The sequence below is a fragment of the Euleptes europaea genome, chromosome 18, assembly GCF_029931775.1.
Source record: "Euleptes europaea isolate rEulEur1 chromosome 18, rEulEur1.hap1, whole genome shotgun sequence".
NCBI classification, from domain to species: domain Eukaryota; kingdom Metazoa; phylum Chordata; class Lepidosauria; order Squamata; family Sphaerodactylidae; genus Euleptes; species Euleptes europaea.
The window spans coordinates 23,808,049-23,828,077 of NC_079329.1; the positions used below are offsets into that span (position 1 = coordinate 23,808,049).

General features: G+C 45.9%; 1 protein-coding gene across 1 annotated transcript; it reads left to right on the top strand.

Annotated features, from left to right (window-relative positions):
* Positions 1–361: 361 nt before the first annotated feature.
* On the top strand, positions 362–13,747 carry DLX3 (distal-less homeobox 3). Its single transcript, XM_056863424.1, has 3 exons — positions 362–799; positions 3,736–3,926; positions 13,202–13,747. The coding sequence occupies exons 1-3, from the start codon at positions 469–471 to the stop codon at positions 13,547–13,549; spliced, it is 870 nt and encodes a 289-aa protein (XP_056719402.1). The 5' UTR covers positions 362–468; the 3' UTR covers positions 13,550–13,747.
* Positions 13,748–20,029: the final 6,282 nt, after the last annotated feature.

Below are 20,029 nucleotides of genomic sequence, written 5' to 3' on the forward strand. Positions count from 1 at the left end.
TTCTCAAGAGGAGCTTTCTGAGTGTTTGTGCGTGTATGTACGAGAGCGCGAATGAGTGAAGGGGTACATTTATTTTCTCCTCTGCTCTTTAGGGTTTTGTGGCTGTTTTTTTTTTTTTTTAAAGTACAGAGAGATAGAAGGAGAGACAGAGAGAAGGAGGGGGGAGAAGTCTGTTTTGCCTGCAAGGCAATATCTCTGGAGCCAATCGGAATGTAGCATCCACCCTTCCCTACTCTCTAATTAAAGGGTTTAAGCAAGCTGGCTGGGTTAGATTTCTTACACATTTTCCCTGGAGGAGGACAGGAGCAACAGCTATTACTGGAGCAATGCCTGCGTAAGCCTACTCAGGAGGAGGAGGAGAAGGAGGAGGAGGAGAGTACTTGCCCAAAGTCAGAAGCCACCGTGCCTATTGCGTTTTAGTTTCATTGCCGGACTGGTGTCTCTTCCATTGGGGGGACCTTTCTCATCATGAGTGGATCCTTTGACAAGAAGATCACTAGCATCTTGACAGACATCTCCAGCTCTCTGAGTTGCCATGTGGCCACGAAAGACTCCCCCACGCTCCCTGAGTCGTCCATCACGGACCTTGGTTACTACAGCACCCCGCATAACCAGCACGAGTATTACCCCAGTCAACCTTATACCCAACCTATGAATCATTATGCGTACCATCCCCAGTTTAACCTGAACGGATTAGGGGGGACTGGGACCTACTCCCCAAAATCTGATTACCCCTACAGCACTTCTTACAGACAGTACGGATCTTTCCGGGACCAGCAGCTGACCAGCCAAGAAACAGGTAAGAACACTTTGTATGCTTTGCAAGTAGAGTCTTGAGGATGTGGGTCTGAGGGGGAATGAATTGAGAGAGGTGTTTTTTTACGGGCCTTGAGAAACTCCTGCATTGCTGAACCTCTTTCCCCCCTTCTTCTCTTGGAGATTGTGTATGGAGGGAGGGTGTCCTAATATAGTTGGATAACACCTGTGTGACCTTCCAGAAAACTGTCGAATCGAAAAGTTCCCTTTTGCTCAAATGCCCCAGAAATACCCACACCCACACACTCCGGAGGACCCGGGACCCCGGTTGGATCCTAACCATGAACCCCTTGAAAGGAATTACAAGAGAGTCCTCTGTTCTCCAAGCTCTGTGCACTGAGTTTGTATACTTGTGCGATTCTCAAATCACTTGTCACATCAATAATATTATCCTTCAGTAATGAGGAATTGTCAAATTGGGATTCAGTTTTGGGGACACCTCCCTCCAGCCATTATCCACCCACCCCCAAAATGGAAATCAAGAACAAAAACATGTAAATGTAGCTAAGGAAACCTCTCTTTCAGGGTTATCCCCCTGCCCCAGCTAAATTATAGTTTTTCTATAAACAACACAGGGAATTGGTTGGTGTATAGATTCTGGTCTGGATAGCGAAGTCCATCACGGAGAAAGCAGAGTTATACAACATTTAGTTGTCGGTTAAGGTGTAAGTTACAGGTTAAATTATAAGTCCATTGGTTGTGAGGGTTTCCGTTTTTGAGTAAGAGGAGAAAAGGAGTTGGGGGTATCCTTCCCCCCCCCCATCATTATCGTCATTACGTTTCTTTAGTAAACACCAAAGAAGATTACTTTGAGAAATAAATCGTTTACGGAGAACAGAGTTTTGTGAGATCACCAGGGCAGGGGGAAAAAAACCTCCAGTTTTTAAAAGATTGCGGATTGGTCTGTTTGTTTGGATCTCGGTTTGTTCTTCACAAATCACGTACCAGTCAACTGCTGTATGGATGCCTAGCATGTCTTCTTTTGTTTAAACAAAGACTGGATTTTTGTTTGTGCGAAACATCACGGTTAATTCTGTGACTTTTTTTTTAAGGCAAAAAGAGCAGGTTCCCTCCCCTTTCAAAAATTAAGCCTCAGTTTTGTTCAGCCTTTGCAAAGTTTCCAAATATATATTATCCATGAGTGGCTTTCTTCTCCCCCCACTCATGCAAACAGACTGCAGAATTTGCTATTTTCTTCTTGAAGTCTTGAGACGTTAAAAATCCAATACTGTGAGGCAGCGGAGCGCTCCGTTTTGGTTGTGTCCATGAAAAAAAAAGGAAAAGGAAAGGGGGCCCTTTAAAATATGGAAAGATGGAAAAACAAACTAAATCCAGGTCAGTTCAGTTGGAAGACAGTGTGGGTTGCTTTCTTTGAGTGTAAATGAGAAGATGAAAACGGCAATTGTGAGGGGAAAGGCTCCACTGAAACAAGCACAGCTCGATTCCAAGCAAATGGGTTGAGAAGGGTGTAAAGGTGAGAAAAGTTTCTATCTGCAAACAAAACTGTAGATTTTATAGGTTAGCAGCCCTGGTTGGACACTCAAGGTCTAGAATCCACGCCCTCACTCCCCACAAATATTTCAGGAAGGGAACATGGGGGTTGTGTGGTTCTGACTGTTCCCGCATTACCGGACAATACTTCCTGCCAAGAAAATAAAATAAATACATCAGAGATCTAAATGAGACAGATAAAGGGGCGGTTATAAAAAAAATACAAGCGAAGTCAAAATGGAACGGAGCAGTTGAATTGGTGAGCCACGAGGTCTGAGATGGATCAAAACCAACTAGGCCAAAGTTACGTATCTTTGAGGTGAACCGAGACTCGTAAATATTAAAACTATTATTATTATTATTATTTAAAAAGAGAAAGCGTAACAGAGAGGGACAAAAAGAGCACATTGGAGTGTGTGGAAACAGGACAGCAACAGGTAAGCCAGAGAATCAAGCCAAGCAAAGAAAAAACCAAAAGACCAAAAAGTTCCAAGCAAAAAAAGAGAGAGAACAGAAAGTGACAAAAGATAAAAGGTAGATTCTTCAAGGATTTGATTATTTTCTTTATCAGAATCTGCTCCTATGTTTCTCCATTAAGCAGCATGTAATGAAATCCTTAAACCTTGGGCGAGGGGCGCTGCGTCTTTGCGTTTTATATTCTTAGACAATTCTTATGCTTTCTTCCGCATAAAATGTGATCGTAATGATCTCCAAAATACAAGTTCCAGAGAGATGAACGGATTGGTCAATCAAATGCATCCAAACACACACCGTGACCCACAAGCCGCTGGTAATCCCAGCTGCCCCCGGCCCAACCAATCTAGTCCTAAAAGATGGTGATTTTGTAGAAAACGTTGTCGGAGGGCAATGAGACGGAGGTAGCTGTCTGCGTAGAGTACTTTGCAAACTGCTGGCACTGTACAAAAGATCTGAAGGAGTCAAACAGAGAAAGCGGCCGGGTTGGTCGGGTAAAGTTGGTGTTCCTGGTTGTAGGGTACCATTAAGTTACTCCTTAGAGAGCAGGAGTTTTGGGGGTTGGGAGTTTTGGGGCCCACATATGTTTGCATTCAGCACAGCCAAACAAAAAGTGGTTGTAACAGGAGATCGGTAACCATTCTGGAGTTACGGGAAACTGCCTTTCTCAAAGGCCTGGCTCCTCTGTGAACAGGCTAAAATAAACGAGATCACGGGATGTTTCTTTGTACCAAGATTTCATTCATTCTCCTCTCCAAAGAGCTGAGAATTTGGATTCACCTGCTAAAATACATTTGCACCCTCCAAATCAAATGGAAGACGGCAGAAAAGCAAGAATTTCAGGGAACCTTCCCCCAATTCCTTTCTTTTAAAACATGATTTGCTAAGGTTTCTGAGTCTCACGTTATTTCTCCTGCTTTCTTTCCTTTCCCTCTCTCGCACCCGCCTCTCCAGTTTCAGTGAAGGAAGAACCAGAACCAGAAGTGCGAATGGTCAACGGGAAACCCAAGAAAATCCGAAAGCCACGCACGATTTATTCTAGCTACCAGCTGGCCGCTCTGCAAAGGAGATTCCAGAAGGCGCAGTACCTGGCACTACCAGAGAGGGCAGAGTTGGCTGCACAGCTCGGACTCACCCAAACTCAGGTAAAACTCCAGAAGCAAAACCCCAAACTCCTGTTTTGTCTTTCTGCCTCTGTTTAGGGAAACACGAGATGACGCAGGGCCGGCAAAATCTTGGGTTAGCTGCTTTTTAATGGGCCTCCATGGGAGAGGACAGTAGTTTGGCATGCAGGCAGGGGCCAAATCAAACAAAATCAATACCTTTGGGCGCTTGGTTGACTTGTTCTCAAGAAAAACCTCTCTCTTCGAGTTCATTCAACGTTCCGTCCCCAGAGTCCAGCTCAATTAATACGAAATTAAAATCCTGCTTAAAAATCTGAGTTGATATTTTGAACCAGTATCTGAAATCCAGACCCCTCTTTGTAATTTTTCTACACCCTCATCTCTAGCCAATTACTGGGATTTTTTTCTTCTCCCCTTCAGACTCCCTGGCCTCCCGATATCTTCAGCCCTTTGTCTGCCTGGCACCTCCTGTTCCTAACTTCCATTTGAAAAATTTTACCCCATCCCCACCAGTCTTTCACGTCTCTCATTTGGTAGTTGTGCCAGTTATCCACCCAGCTAGCCTGATCTCGTCAGCTCTCAGAAGCTAAGCAAGGTCAGTCCTAGCTAGGACTTGGATGGGAGACCACCAAGGAATACCAGGGTCGATATGCAGAGGAAGGCAATGGCAAAACACCTCTGTTAGTCTCTTGCCTTGAAAACCCTACTGGGTTGCTATAAGTCAGCAGCGACTTGATGGCACTTCACACATACACAGGACTGACCTCTCTCAACCTCCCCTGTTGGAATTTTCATGCACATTCCATGACCTCACACAGCAATGGTTTGGGATGGAAAGGCTGAAAATAGAACCACGGACAGTTTTTATGTTGCCATAAAAAGTCAGGTGGCAGTTCCTTTGACTGTAGTAATAGTCCTGATTCAATCGCAGTGTGCTCTGCGATATATATCACGGTGGTGAGAAACTTGGGGCAGAGAGGTGAGGGTTCAAATCTCTCCCCCCGCCTTCCTGCCTGCCACCAGCAGACTCAAGACTTGGCTGAGGCTCAGAGATCTAGATCGAGGTGCTGACTAGCTTGAGAGGGGAGGGGAACGGCATCAGAAAACATATGGGTGGGGCGATGCAACATGTATGATTCTGCAGCTTCTCCGTGTACCTCCTGAATGAAGTGAGGAGGAAGTTGGAAGGAATGGAGGGAGGAGAACCCTTCCTTTAGCTTGTAGATGAGCTGGTGAGTGGTTTGGAGGTTGCCTTGGGAAACAGGGAGTAGGCAATTTCTTAGGCGTGATAGGAAACCAACCTACACCTCCGGGAGTTTTGATTCTTCTTCTGGAGCCTTCTTTAATGTCATTTGTCAAGGTCTTTGGCTCTTCAAAGGTCCAGATGACATGGCCACAACTGTGAAGGAGGTTGGGCGAGATGGACCTGTGGTTCCTTTAAACACACGCAATCGGCCCGGGAAGAAACATATGCAAAGTAGTTTGTCAACAGATGCTGAACAAGTTTAGGGAAATGAAGTCAGGAGAAACAAAGGTGCCAGGGTTTAATCAGGACCATTCTGGTTGGCTGTTGATGGATAGGGCTTCATTGGAGCTAAGACCCACCAGAGCCCAGGTCTCAGGCCCTGGCACCTGTGACAAGGAAGAGACTGTCTCTGAGCATGTGCAAAGTATTCTAGCCTGACTTTCGGCAGACTCATTTTCTCAGGACTCTGGAATTTCAGAGGCTGGGTTTCAGAGGTTCCTCTTCAAGGGCAGGCTTGGACATGCATGTAGGGTTGCCGGATCTCTCTTTGCCACCGGCGGGAGGTTTTTGGGGGTGGAGCCTGCGGAGGGCAGGGGTTGGGGAGGGGAGGGACTTCAATGCCATAGAGTCCAATTGCCAAAGCGGCTATTTTCTCCAGGTGAACTATCCTCTATGGGTTGGAGATCAGCTGTAATAGCAGGAGATCTCCAGCTACTACCTGGAGGTTGGCAACCCTACCTGTGTGCCACTCTTTTCTTCTGAAGTAGCTACTGTCCGCAAATCCAAAACTAGCACAACACGATTCGGTTCCAGTTGTCCCCCAAAGGCAGCCCAAACCAATTCCTCTAATCCTCTCGCAACACAAAACACATTTTCTGGGAAGTCAGTCTCTCATCGAGCGTGCCAATGGAGCTTTCTGTTAAATCCGTGTTCTAGGCTGTGTGGCATAACCAAGGCTTTGCCTGTGGCACTGAAGAAGATTTCTTCTCAGAAATGCCTTATGACAGTGTGTACATTGCAAACTCAGAGACCGGTCGGGCCAGAAGGCTCACATAGGGCCACCTTGTCCGGCTTTTCCTGAGGACCAAGCAACACAATACGTGGGAGGACTGTGATCAGATCTCCTGAGGTTTCATCTTTGGATCGAGGCCACCGTGCTGAGGTTGATCCTTTCCGCATGCTATTTCTCTGACGGGAATTGTTCCCCATTTCAGAAGTTCATCATGGCCGAGAGAAGAAACATGTATCCCCCTCCCTCCAGCTCCAGGGAGATGATGGTTTAAGATAGGGGTGTCAAACATAAGACCCGCGGGCCAGATCCGGCCCCTTGAGAGCACTTATCTGGCCCACAAGCCAGCCACCCCTTTCAATCTTGATCTGGCCCGGCGAGGCCTGGCCTGGCCCAACCAAGTGACATGTGATAACCGGCCCTTGTAACAAATGAGTTCAACACCCCTGGTTTAAGTTGTGCAAATGGTAAAAGACTTAACCACCACCCTTCCCCAGTGGTGTGGCCCTGGTCCAAGCCAGAGGTGCCTCCCATCGGCTCTTTTTGAAAAAAAATGTTGAGAGAGACCCATCACAAATAGGGTTGCCAACCTCCAGTTGGTGGCTGAAGATCTCCCACGATTACAACTGATCTCCAGGCGATAGAGATCAGTTTCCCCTGGAGAAAATGGCCGCTTTGGCAATTGGACTCTATGGCATTGACGCCCCTCCCCTCTCCAAGGTGGCAACCCTAATCACAAATAAAATTTATCCCTCAGAGAGAGGGTCCAGCAGACCCCTCACAAAAACTCTGGGAAATTCCATCTCGTTCTTTCCTATGGAAGATTCAGCCCCGAAAACCATTTGATCCTATTTTCCCTACTAAAATTTGGGGAACCGAAGTACAAGGATGTAACAGCAATGATCCTACTTCCACTGTTTGCTCCAGATTGACTGGAAGGCTTCTATATCCAGGTGTGTGGAGGAATATAGCATATGGAGATAGAAGAGCTGAGACAGAGAGAGGCTGGAAAGCATTCCTTTCGTCTCCCGCGCCAAACCCTGCAATCTTTTTCTTATGCAGTAAGACAAAACAACAACATACTTTGGGACATCTGTAAAGTCCTTTTTCTTCATCATGGAACGACCACCGTCTCCCACCCTCCGCAAAAACATCCGGGGGCTAGGGTAAAGCCTTACCACACAAACTGGTATTGTAACATTTAAAAGACAATGCCAGCCTCAGCGATAGGGCTGCCAGGTCCCTCCTCGCCACCAGCGGGAGGTTTTTGGGGTGGAGCCCTGAAAAGGACGGGGTTTGAGGAGGAACTTCAATGCCATAGAGTCCAATTGCCAAAGCAGCCATTTTCTCCAGGGGAACTGATCTCTATCGGCTGGAGATCACTTATAATAGCAGGAGATCTCCAGCTAGTACCTGGCGGTTGGCAACCCTACTCAGTGATTATGCCTGATGGGGAAAGTACATTTTGATTCCCAACTCATAATTCAGAGCGAATCGCGCCATCCTTTTCCCAATTCATCAAATCCTGTCACAAGCCAATTTCTCCCCAGGCTTCCCAGGGAAGAAAACACCAACATTTGGTCAAAAATATCCATAAAAATCAGTTTAGCAAAACTTCTCCCCTCCGTTTGTATAAACACCTTTCCCCAAAGCCAATTGTGAAAGATAAATTTGGGCTCCAGTGGTAACAGAAGTATCTTTTCCATTTAAAAACTGGAATTTTCTTTATTTCCCCCCTTTTTTAATTGAAGAATTAAATCTTGGATAAAAAGTCACAAGTCCCTCAAACATTCTTTTTTTTTAAAATTAGAAACATAAATATATACAATATACAGATCTCAAAAAAACATTAAGCTGGTCCTATAATCATAAGCAATAAAAATATCTCTTAGCTATTCCTGCTATTTAATAAGTAAACAATGGTTTATAATAATAATGATTCTCTAAACCCCTCAAAATATGAATACCAATACCACATAGATATTGCTCAAAGTAGCTGAGAGGAAAAGTGAAGAGAAATTCCCTCTATAGCCCTTTCATTCCAGCACATTATGAACATAGTCCCTCAAACTTTCAAAGCAAATTTGGCATGTTAATAATTTTTTTAATGAAGGAAATGTTGTTTTGTATTAACTTGCCAAATTCAATACTATATAGCCTGTGGGGGGGGGAAAACTCAACCGGGAGAGTATAGATTTTGAATTCTGGCTAGGGATGCCCTTTATTTTAGATCTTCTTCCCCTGTCTCTGTTTTGGCCTGGATTCTGGTCCCACCTACATGGACCAAGATTCAAACCCGCGGCCTGCTTGTTTATTTCCTCGCCCAAGCCTTAAGGAGGTCAACAAGGGAGGGTAGAAGACGTTAGGAATGCGAAGCTGGCCGAACGCACTGACGGTCAGAGACAACAAGGCCTTTTTTACAAGGCAGCCTTTGTAATTGCCTTGATCTAAATAAAGCAGGGAGGCTTGCGTGCTTCCGGGTTCTGGAAAGCCAGGAGCGTTGTGGCGGGGTGGCCACCTCAGAGGGCTGGAAATTGCAGCCAGTAAAATGTCCTTGGGACGAATGGGTGGATAGGTTTTTGTTTATGTGGATGCTATGGCCAGGAAGGAATTTTCCCCTCGGGTCAGATTGGTTAGTGACCCAGGAGTGATGTTCTTACAGCGATGTAATGCTTGGCTCACTCACATGAGTCATCTGGAACTCTTTGCTCGGTAGGGTGATTTTGGCTCATGCCAGCACTGAGGCCCCTGTGATTATCAGAAAGGAATTTTCCCCCAGGTCAGACTGGGTAGCATGTGACCCAGGAGGGATTTTGGCCTTCTTCAGTATGGCAATGCTTGGGTCCCTTGCCTTAGTCATCTGGGCTCTTTATTTTGCAGGTCCTTTTCTGATTTTCCACTGTATCTTCACACAACAACTTGTAATTTAGGTGGAGAGTGGTTGACCCAAGGTCACCTAGCCAGTAAGATCCTTGGCTGAGTGGGGATTAGAACCTGGGTCACCCCATCAGCTGTCTCTTCCTTACCTAGCAAGAGCCACTGGAAAGCTGGAGCATTGTCAGAACCCTAGACGGGCCTCAGAGGTCCTGGCTTCAAATCTCCACTCCTCCATGAAGCTTGTTGGCTGTCCGGCTCCCCCAGCCTAGCCTACCTCTGTGAGAATAAGAGCAGGAGCCACAAACACCACCCTTAATGCCTTGGAGGAAAGGCAAGATTTTAAAAAAGTGATTGATAACTCCATATTGTCAAATGGAACCAAATGAGCCAAGACCTTGATAACGCTTAAGGCTTCTTGCGGTTTTCAGATATGTTTTTCTGTGGTTATCATACGGATTTATGGGTTAGGAATTTCTGGACTTTTTGCAAGGTGTATGTAATTGGCAGGGGTGAGACATCTTTCATGGAGGATAGGGTTTTCCATGGCTACTAGTCAAAATGAATACTAGTCATGATGCATACCTATTATCTACAGTATCTATTCTCTCCAGTATCAGAGGAGCATGCCTATTATATTAGGTGCTGTGGAACACAGGCAGGGTAATGCTGCTGCAGTCGTCTTGTTTGTGGGCTTCCTAGAGGCTTCTAGTTGGCCACTGTGTGAACAGACTGCTGGACTTGATCCAGCATGGCTTCCCTTATGTTCTTATGTTTTGTGTAGGCTGGGTGTGCTTGTGTGTTGGGTGGTGGGCCATTTTGGGAAGTATCTTGGAGACGAGAAAGATCTTTCCTTAAAGCATGCAACCGCACAACACAGAAAGAGTCTTGTGAACTCTTGGATATCTTGGGATGCGCTGATTGAAAAACAATGTTCTTCTTCTTTGGACATGAGGGGGAGCTATTCCTTTAATCTTGGTGGAACGAACTCTTTGGATCCGTTTGTCGCAATTTGCACAATTGCTTTTGTGCACGGCATTATTCCTCTGGGTCAGTTCCTTACCCTGGGATACATTTGGGGCCCAAGCCGCATTAACACTCTGGTACCATCCTTGGCATTTCAGCGGCACTTGCCGAGAGAACTAAGATCGCACTCTTTGGTTTCTGGCCGAGCCGAACCACGTCCGCCTCTGTCCCGTGCATGCTCATTCATCGACCCCGGGCTCAAAAACCATATCTAGGCCGTCAACCCTCTGTAGAACATCATCTCATCCTTTCCTTTGAGGAACAGCCTAATGTGAAGCACTCAGTGAGAACTCTGGCTGACTTCCCCCAGTTTGTTCAATCCTTTCGTGACTTCGCAATCTGTCATTTCAATATTTAAATAATTAACAGGCAACGAGTACTTAAGGCTACAGTTTGTTAGACTGGAGAATTAATTGGTTCGGAGTAGCCGGTTGCCAACTTCACGGTGTCAGTCACCAGTGGAGGGGGGGATCCACTCCCCAACCCCACAGCGTGGCTTTTTTTTCACAACTCACCCCACAGGGTTTAACCTACTCCTTCTCTCTCCCCCTTCCTTGTTTTGACCACAAGGAGTTTCTCCCATCTAAGCTCCTTCCTTCCCCGCCTGCCATCCACTTTCTTTCGTCCTTCCTGTGCTGCTCTGCCAAAGTGGGGCACGGATGATGTCATGCCCTAGAAGCGCTATTAAAAAAAAAAAAGGATTTCAAGCCTACTGGGGCCACACTCCGGGCCCAACCCTGCTTTTCGACACCACAGGCCCAACCCTGACGCTCTTGGCAGTCGCATCTGAAGACTCATAAAATGTCCGAGAGCTCTGGTCGCAAAGACTTTTTATCCCCTCTGTAGGGCTGCCAACCTCCAGGTACTAGCTGGAGATCTCCTGGTATTACAACTGATCTCCAGCTGACAGAGATCAGTTCACCTGGAGAAAATGGCCGCCTTGGCAATTGGACTCTATGCATTGAAGTAGGGTTGCCAACCTCCAGGTACTAGCTGAAGATCTCTGGCGATGACAACTGATCTCCAGCCGATAAAGGTCAGTTCACCTGGAGCTCACCTGGAGAAAATGGCTGCTTTGGCAATTGGACACTATGGCTTTGAAGTCCCTCCCCTCCCCAAATCCTACCCTCCTCAGGCTCTACCCCCAAAACCTCCCGCCTGTAGCAAAGAGGGACCTGACAACTCTACCCCTCTGAAACCTTTTTTTGGAAAGGAAGGAATGTCACGTCTCTTCAGTGGGGGGGGGGGCTCTGTGAAAGTGGGGGGGGGGCTCTGTGGGGCCTTTTGGAAAAGCAGTGTTTCCACCCTGTCGTCTGACAGGTTCCTGAGCTTTTGACAGCCTCCTGACAGACAGCAATGAAACCGGTCAGGCTTTCTCTTTTCCACTGATACTTCACAATGTCAAGTAGGAAGGGCTGAACGTGTTTCTTTTTGAAAATGGAAACAGCCTCTTGCTCCACCTTGCCCGTGTCTGCTGATGGGAATGTTTTTATAGACAAGCCCATTTTATTCACACCTTCCCAGCCAGCCTTCATCCATCACAGAGAAAAGGACTTTCTCTTTGCAAACATTATCCAAGCAGGCTCTGTTTTCCCCACCCCCTTTCCTTAGGCATCTGGGTCCACCGCAGAGAGAAGGTTTCTTCCTCTCTATGGTGATTTATTTCTTTTAATAGAGGTGTTCGCGCATCCTGAATTCCTGTTTTCTAACCCCAAAGTCCTGTTTTCTAACCCCAGATACAGGACACACACAGAGGGAAACAAATTCGCTATAAGATCAGCAACAAGGATATTCTTTCTCCACAAGTGTCAGGACTGAAAACAAAAGCCAAGGGTGAAGCCAGTAATGTGTGTGTGTGTGTGTTCTGTCAAGTCACAGCTGATTTATGGTGAGCCCGTAGGGTTTTCAAGGCAAGAGATGATGGGAGGTGATTTGCCATTGCCTCTGCGTCATGCCCCTGGTGTTCCTTGGAGGTTGCCCATCCACATACCAACCAGGTATTTGCTTAGCTTCTGCTTAACTTCTGAGATCTGAGCTTCTGCTTAGCTTCTGAGACCCTGCTTAGCTTCTGAGATCTGAGGAGATCAGGCCAGCCTGGGGCTATCCAGGTCAGGGCCCAGTAAATTTAGGCTCAGATTAAACCCAAATTCGGTGACCACCATGCATCTGTTGTAAGATATCTCTGGCGTGCCATCCCATAGAAATCTGGGCAGGTTCAGTGTTGTGAACCTGTGACATACACTCTGTGGAGCTTTTAGAAGTTGTCGTTTTACTAATAGTTGTTGTTCAAAGCCCCAGTCCTGGGTTCTGGGGGATGTACGTAGTGGGGTTCCCCATGCTCCTCGTTTGCCCCTCAAAAGCCATCCCTAAGCTTCTGGCAAGCTTACAACAAAGGTATCCAGTGCAGCAGAAGAAGCTCCTGCCAACAAAACTACGACCCTGGTGTTTAACATGTATTTTGCTTGGCGGCTGACTAAGGAGCTCTGCGGTCAAACTACTTCACTGAAAAACTGCTGTGGGAATGCTCCCCATGCTAAGGGGAGAAAGGGAAAATGCATTGTCAGAAAAAAAAAACACATTGGTTGTTAGGGTTGCCAGGTCTCTCTTCGCCACCAGCGGGAGGTTATTGGGGCGGAGCCTGAGGAGGGCGGGGTTTGGAGAGGGGAGGGACTTCAATGCCATAGAGTTCAATTGCCAAAGCGACCATTGTCTCCAGGTGAACTGATCTCTATCGGCTGGAGATCAGTTTTAACAGCAGGAGATCTCCAGCTAGTACCTGGAGGTAGGCAATCCTATTGGTCATCCATCCAACCTAGAGTTGCCAACCTCCAGATACTGGTTGGTTATCTCCTGCTATCGCAACTGATCTCCAGCCAATAGAGAATGGTTCCCCTGGAGAAAATGGCCTCTTCGGCAATTGGTCTCTATGGCATTGAAGTCCCTCCCCTCCCCAAACCCCACCCTCCTTAGGAGCCACCCCAAAAATCTCCTGCCGGTGGTGAAGAGGGACCTGGCAACCCTAATCTAACCCTTGAATCTATTTACAATGCCAGGAAAAGACCTTAAAAAAAATGCACACAGTACTGTTCCCATGGATATGAAACCCCATTTTCACTTCTCCTTTTTTCTTTCTCACTTCAGGTAAAAATCTGGTTCCAGAACCGAAGGTCCAAGTTCAAGAAGCTCTACAAAAACGGCGAGGTCCCCCTGGAACACAGCCCCAACAACAGTGACTCCATGGCCTGCAATTCTCCGCCGTCGCCCACCATTTGGGACAGTAACGCCCACAACAACCCAGCCACCCGGAGCCAGCTCCCCCAGCCGCTTTCCTACAACTCCCCGCCGAGCTACCTGGAGGACCATAACTCTTGGTACCACCATCAGAACCTGAGCGGGCCTCACATACAGCAGCAAGGACCTCCGCCCACTCCCGGTTCTATGCATCACCCGTCTCCGGGGCCACCTCCCAATCCCGGAGCGGTGTATTAACCTTCTTTGCCTCCTGGAGGAAACCAGTGGAGCAGGAAAAAAAGGAATGACGGAGAAAGAGCGAGGGAGACAGAGAGGGAGAAAACAGACAGACAGCAACAAGTCAAAACGCTTTGATGTGTTTTGTGGGGCTTGTACACATTCCATCTCATCTCAGGAACAAGCGAACTGTGACAAGGTTAAGATGTTGGGGAGGTGAACAAAAAAAAAATAGGAGGAAGGGGACAGGTAGGAGACAACTTGTGCTCCAAGCTGTACGGGAACCGATTTGGTTTTCGTCCAAACGACGCCACCAAACCTCACCTCCCTACGTGGTTTATCTGTGGGCAATTTCTTCTCCACCGCCAAAGCTAGCTTCATGCAGAAGACACCTGACCATCTCGGTGGGCGAACAGCCAAGACTCATACCACGCAATGCCAGGTTTTCAAAAAGGAAGTATACAACTGGTTCCCCCCCCCATTTCTCTTTGTTTGTTCAACATGTTTGTTAAGCTTCCCAAGCGAAATGGTTTTGAGAGAGGTGTCATCTCGAGGACGCTGAAAGAGCTGGCAGGGCTTCAAAAGCCGTCATCCGTAGTAGGATCAGGATTTGCCGTGTTACTCACCCGTGCAAATATGGAACAGGGAACGATTTAAGAGATCCAGCTGTCTCTCTTCCTGTTTGCCCCTCGCAAATAATATCCTGTTAGAAATTTAAAAGGCAGATTAAGAAAGGATGGCGAAACATTGTCACCAGGTTTTCTTTCGAAATTTTTTTAAAAAGAGAGTTTAGGACTAAAATCAGTCCTTCGAAATCTTATACAGAACTGGACAGTATGTATTTAGAAAAAGCTGTCTTAGAGAACCGGTGGTTACGTAGAACAAGGGAAATAGTCAGAGCCCCATAGAGAGGATACTGTACTCAGGCATAGATTCTGAACTCAAGCGATGTCATACTAGAAACCCTCCAGGTTATGTACAAGATTAGGAAAGCCAGTCTGGGAGATCTGAGAGACAGTTCTTCTGCTAGCATGAATCTGCTGGTGTTAAAAAGTCCCGATACAAAAAGAAAAGGAACGTTCTGTTCCGGTAGACAAGTCCAAGCTTAATCAGGGCAAAGATTTGGCTCGTGGGGAGAGATACATACGGGTACCCGTGCGTCTTTCTTGAGGGCCGAAAAGCAGCTCTGGGAGAGGAGTGATTTGCACAAGGAAAATGGTCAGGGGAGGAGGGTTAACCCCTTCTCCCCCAGTGGCCCTGACCTAAATTCCCTCCACACCTCCTTTAAAAAATGTTGATGGGTGATCCATTTACAGAACCCCAATCAGCAGGTCAAGCTTCGCCCTCAGGTACTGAAAACTGAGAGGTCAAAATATAGTCCTAGTATTGAGTGAGGTGGTCGGGAATAGAAAACCCGATCTATTCGGCATAACACTGCCAGTCTGAGGTAGCTCTTTGTGGAAGTAGAAATGACACTCGGTTTACGCTGGATTAAGAAGGCAAAAGTTCAGATCCTTGGTTGACACCTGCCGATGCTGGAGATTGGAAGGGGAGGGGAAGAAAAATATGGGGGGATTTGACCTCAATTATTAAGGTTACTCTAGGTTTACATCATATTAGCAGCCCAGATTTACTTTGGGGCCAAATATAGAAACAAAACTCCTTTTCTTTAATGGGATTTTTGGATTTTATATTCTAAACTATTAATGTAAAAAAAAGGGGGGGATCTTCATTTATGCCAGTTCCAAACAAGAGATGCTTCAAATCTGCATCAGCATTACAACCCAGATATTTGCTTCTTTGTGTATCTGATGTCAATTGATATCACTTAAGAATTTGACCTTCATTTAGGGTTTTTAAGGGGTTGGATAGGGGACAAATGTTTATTTAAAAATTTTTAGGAAGATATTTAAAATACTTTGGGGGATGACTTAAGTTATTTTATTTTTTTTGAAAAAGGAAAGTGTAAACTTGCTAATTGTCTTAAGTGTTGCTCTTCCCGTGCCCTTCTAAGCTATTGTCAAAGCAGAGAGCTTATTTTTTGAAAAAAGAACCAGAACAAATCCATCTTGGATATTTTTTTAAATAAACAGTGGTGCGCATGTGTGTTTTTTTAAAAATAAGAGCTGCAGTTTTAATAAGCATTCTCTTGTGTTGTACAGTGTCAAGGTTGCTATTTATGTTGCCTTGTATAATACATGAAGAGGGAGAAGGGGGAATGTAAATATGGCTAATTTGTATAAAGCTTATTTCAAAGTTTTGAAAAAGTTTCTTTTTCTTGTTTTTTTTTTTTAAAAAAAAAACTGGCTTGGGAAAAAAAAAGAAAGAAAGAGCAGCATCTCTTTGAGATGAAAACTGTGTTCCAGCTTCCTTTCTGCTTTGGTAGTGACCAGAAACTTTATGTATAATGTTAATAAAAAATATTTTAAATCTTGCAAGACAATGCTTTCATTTCCTTTCAAGATGCCGAAATCGGAGCCCTATAGATTATTGTAGATCTCTGTCTGCAAACCTCTGCATGGACATTTAGCAACTCTTGCGCATTTCCCTAGAATTCTATATTTTTCATTCTATGTGCTCAGAGCTGACAAACAGACATTTCTCCCTGTGTTCATATAATACAAATTGCAGACTTGTGCAGCCTCAGTTTGCCTTGGGGCTGTGCAGCGAAGGGAGAGGGGGTTTAACCCTTCAGCCTCCACTCTAGTTCACCACTGAAAATTAGCTCCCCTGCTTTGTTATTAGCATTTTAAAGGGATAAGTACAGCTTAATAAAGCATATTTCTTTTCTCCTTTAAAATGCTAACAACAAAGCAGGGATCCCTGTAGGGAATAGGGAAACAGGGTTGCTGCTGAAGAGTTAAAACTCCTCTCCCTTCTCTTCATGACTCCAAGGCAAAGTGCTAAACAAGCCTGCAATTTGTATTGTATAGGGAGAGACTTTCTGGCATGACCTTATGTTCCTCCATTTGAGCTCTCATTATATTAAACATCATTATAATACAAGGCATCGTATGACCAATTCTCAGAATGGCTTCAATACGTGGAGTCAGTTCTTCAGCATGCTCAGAGGTGGTCGTGTGACTACTTCAGCACACAGAAGGTGTGGAATTTTGTTTATCTACATTGCTGTTTAAAATGAGATTTGAGCAGTGATCCGCCATTTCTGCACATGCCTGTTTGGTCATGCCATTGTTCCAAGTACACCCAAATGGCAGTATAATCTAGGGTGGTTGCCAGTGCCAGATTTACGTATAAGCTAAACAAGCTAAAGCTTAAGGCCCCACTCTCTTGGGGGCCCCAAAAAAATTTAAAGGAAAAAAAACTGGATGTACATTTCCAAAATATAAGATAAAAAAAAGAAATAAAATAAAACCTACATCCAGAAAATGGCTTTAGATACCTATTAGGTCCATAAATTACCATATAGCATATATTAAACACAAAAAAACAGCGACAATTTGTTGTTGACAAAGGACAGCTGGACATATAAAGGGCCCCATTACCTTCACTAGCTTAGGGCCTCATCAAACCTAAATCCGGCCCTGGTGGTTGCCCTGAAATTATTGAGATTTTTAGTCCATCAGTAAACTTTGTGGCTGAGTTGGGATCCGAACCCAGATCTCCCAGATCCTAGTCTGGTACTTGAAATACTACACCATGATGGATCTCATCTAGGTAGTTCAAAGATAACTGCTCCATGAACGTCCTGGCCTCTCCCCTCCTGCCAGCAGGCAATGTTGCCCACCCTCCAATAGCGAGGGACTGATATTGCAATTTGCAGCCAGGGATCATGAGGGCAAACAACTCCACCCTCATAGCATAGGCAATTTGGGAAGGGTGTGTGCGACTTTGGAGAACAGGGAGGCCTGCATCCACCCACACCTCCCACTCAGCAAAGCAGGGTTCTCGGCAGCCAATGTAGTTTTGCAAAGGATAGGGAGGCAAGCAGAGACAAATGAGGGGGCATCAGAGCACTCACAAACAACAAAACGAGGCGATACTAACAAGAAAAACTGACAAGAATAAGCATAGCTGCCACAACAAAATTTGTCTTGCTGGACCAGACCAAAGACCTCTTTTCCTCCAGCGCTCTCTAACAGAAACCAGCCAGATACTCCTTTAAGTACAGGGGCATCACGTACCACGGGGACATGGGGAGGGGATGTGGCTCAGTGGTAGAGCCTCTGCTTGGCATGGAGAAGGTCCCAGGTTCAATCCCTGGCATCTCCAGTTAAAGGGACTAGGCAAGTAGGTGCTGTGAAAGACCTCTGCCTGAGACCCTGGAGAGATGCAGCCAGTCCGAGTAGACGATACTGACTTTGATGGACCAAGGGTCAGATTCAGTATAAGGCAGCTTCATGTGTTCGTGGGACAAAGTACAGACAGCCTTGTACTGTTGACGATCTCCAGAATCAAGTCATCAGAAATGTACTGCCTCTGACCATTATGGAGAGGTTGTGGTTCCATGGCAGAGCATATGTGCCTTGCATGCGGAAGGTCCCAGGTTCAATACTTAGCATCTCCAGTGAAGGGATTTCAGGAAGCAGGAGAGTATTTTTGCTGTCTGAGGCTCTGCCAGTCAAAGCATCCAATAGATGGACCAATCAGTTGATGTGGCATGTGACAATCAACCAACAAAACTACGTAACACAATTTAGAAGCCGACAGAGAACCCTGCGGTTTTTCTGCAAGACAATGGAATGGAACGTCTGTTCAAAGGGCTTTAGAGATTGACGGAAATCTATTCTATGGAGCAGAGGATCTTCTCCCAGAGGACAAAACTATTATCTAAAAGAAAGACGGGATAACAAGAGATGTCAGAAGATCTCTCTGCTCTACCTTATTGGGTACCACAGTGGTCTCTAGCAGGTACTAGATACGACAGCAGGTAAATCCAGAAGAACAGGAAAACTTACTGACAATAAAGGACGCTGCAAAAATAAATATTGGTATGAATTCCCAGAAAACCTTTCTATCAGAAACCCTTGAGCAGATGAGAAGCCAATGGGTATCACTTTAAATATGTCTGTGTTGCAGATCTAAACCAGCTTGCATGTCTGGGAGATGTGTCTAAGCCTAGCTAGCCTTTCTCCTGATATATTTGCTTTCTACATGCAGGAAGATGGTTTTACATGGGGAGATACTCAAGCTTGTGAGAAGTGAGATGAAGCAGAACATAAGAAAAGACATGCTGGATCAGACCATCAAGTCCAGCAGTCTGTTCAGACAGTGGCCAACCACGTGCTTCTAGGAAGCCAACAAACAAGACGACTGCAGCAGCATCCTGCTTGTGTTCCACAGCACCTAAGTAGCAAGCTTGTTGGTAACAGAATATTAAGTGGCTAGTTGGCAGAAACGGCCTTAACCTGGATGGCCCATGCTAGCCCAATCTTGTCAGACCTTGGAAGCTAAGGAGGGTCATCGGTCAGCCCTAGTTATTTGGATGGGAGACCACCAAGGAAGTCCAGGTTGCTATGCAGAAGCAGGCAATGGCAAATTACCTCTGAACTTCTCTTACCTTGAAAATCCTGCAGAGTCACCATAAGTTGGCTGCGACTTGATGGCACTTTCCACCACCAGGCAGAAGAGAGCCCCGTTGGGTTCTGCAGGACCAGAGGCAGCTCCAAGGTTAGCACAGTGTGGTGTAGTTAGAGACAGCATGGTGTAGTGATTAAGATGGTGGTTTTGAGCAGTGGACTCTGATCTGGAAAACTGGGTTTGATTCTCCACTCCTCTTCATGAGCGACGGAGGCTAATCCGGTGAACTAGATTTGTTTCCCCACTCCTACACACAAAGTCAGCTGGGTGCCCTTGGGCTAATCACAGCTCTCTTAGAGCTCTCTCAGCCCCACCTACCTCACAGTGTGTCTGTTGTGGGGAAGGGAAGGTGACTGTAAGTCGGTTTGATTCTTCCTTAAGTGGTAGAGAGAGTCGATATATAAAAACCAACTCCTCCTCTTCTTCACAGAGGTCACTCCAAGTGGAAGCAAAGTTCAACTTCAGTCTTGTTGTAGGACTATTGATTGTCCAAGCACAGCCCCTTAAAGGACAGCCAGAAAGTTCTTACTGGGACACAATATCCTATGAATACACATGCAGCTGCCTTATACTAAATCTGACCACTGGTCTATCAAAATCTACTCTGATGGGCAGTTGCTCTCCAGGATCTCAGGTCAAGGTCTTTCACCTGACCTGCCATCCGATCCTTTGAACAGGAGATACCAGGGTTTGAACCAGCAACCTTCTGCATGCAAAGCTGATGCTCTACTGCTGAGTCATGCCCCCTCTTGGCTCACATCTTTGTACTTCAGTGCCACTGCAGGGATTCTAGGAATACCCTCTGCCATCTCAAATGGGGCTTTACAGTGGAGCAAGGAGTTTTAATGCAGGAGGAGATTTCAGGCCCACCTCAACAGCTGGCCTCAGTCCATCAAGAAGCTCCTCAGGGAGCTCTGTAGGTAGGATTGCCAATCTCAAGGAGAACGTCTGCTATTCCAA

What these genes read in the sequence shown, in the direction of transcription:
- DLX3 (XM_056863424.1), top strand. Translation starts at nt 469, where the DNA reads ATGAGTGGATCCTTTGACAAGAAGATCACTAGCATCTTGACAGACATC. An exon ending in GCTGACCAGCCAAGAAACAG is followed by an intron (nt 800 to 3,735) that starts GTAAGAACACTT and finishes CCGCCTCTCCAG; the next exon opens with TTTCAGTGAAGGAAGAACCA. An exon ending in TCGGACTCACCCAAACTCAG is followed by an intron (nt 3,927 to 13,201) that starts GTAAAACTCCAG and finishes TTCTCACTTCAG; the next exon opens with GTAAAAATCTGGTTCCAGAA.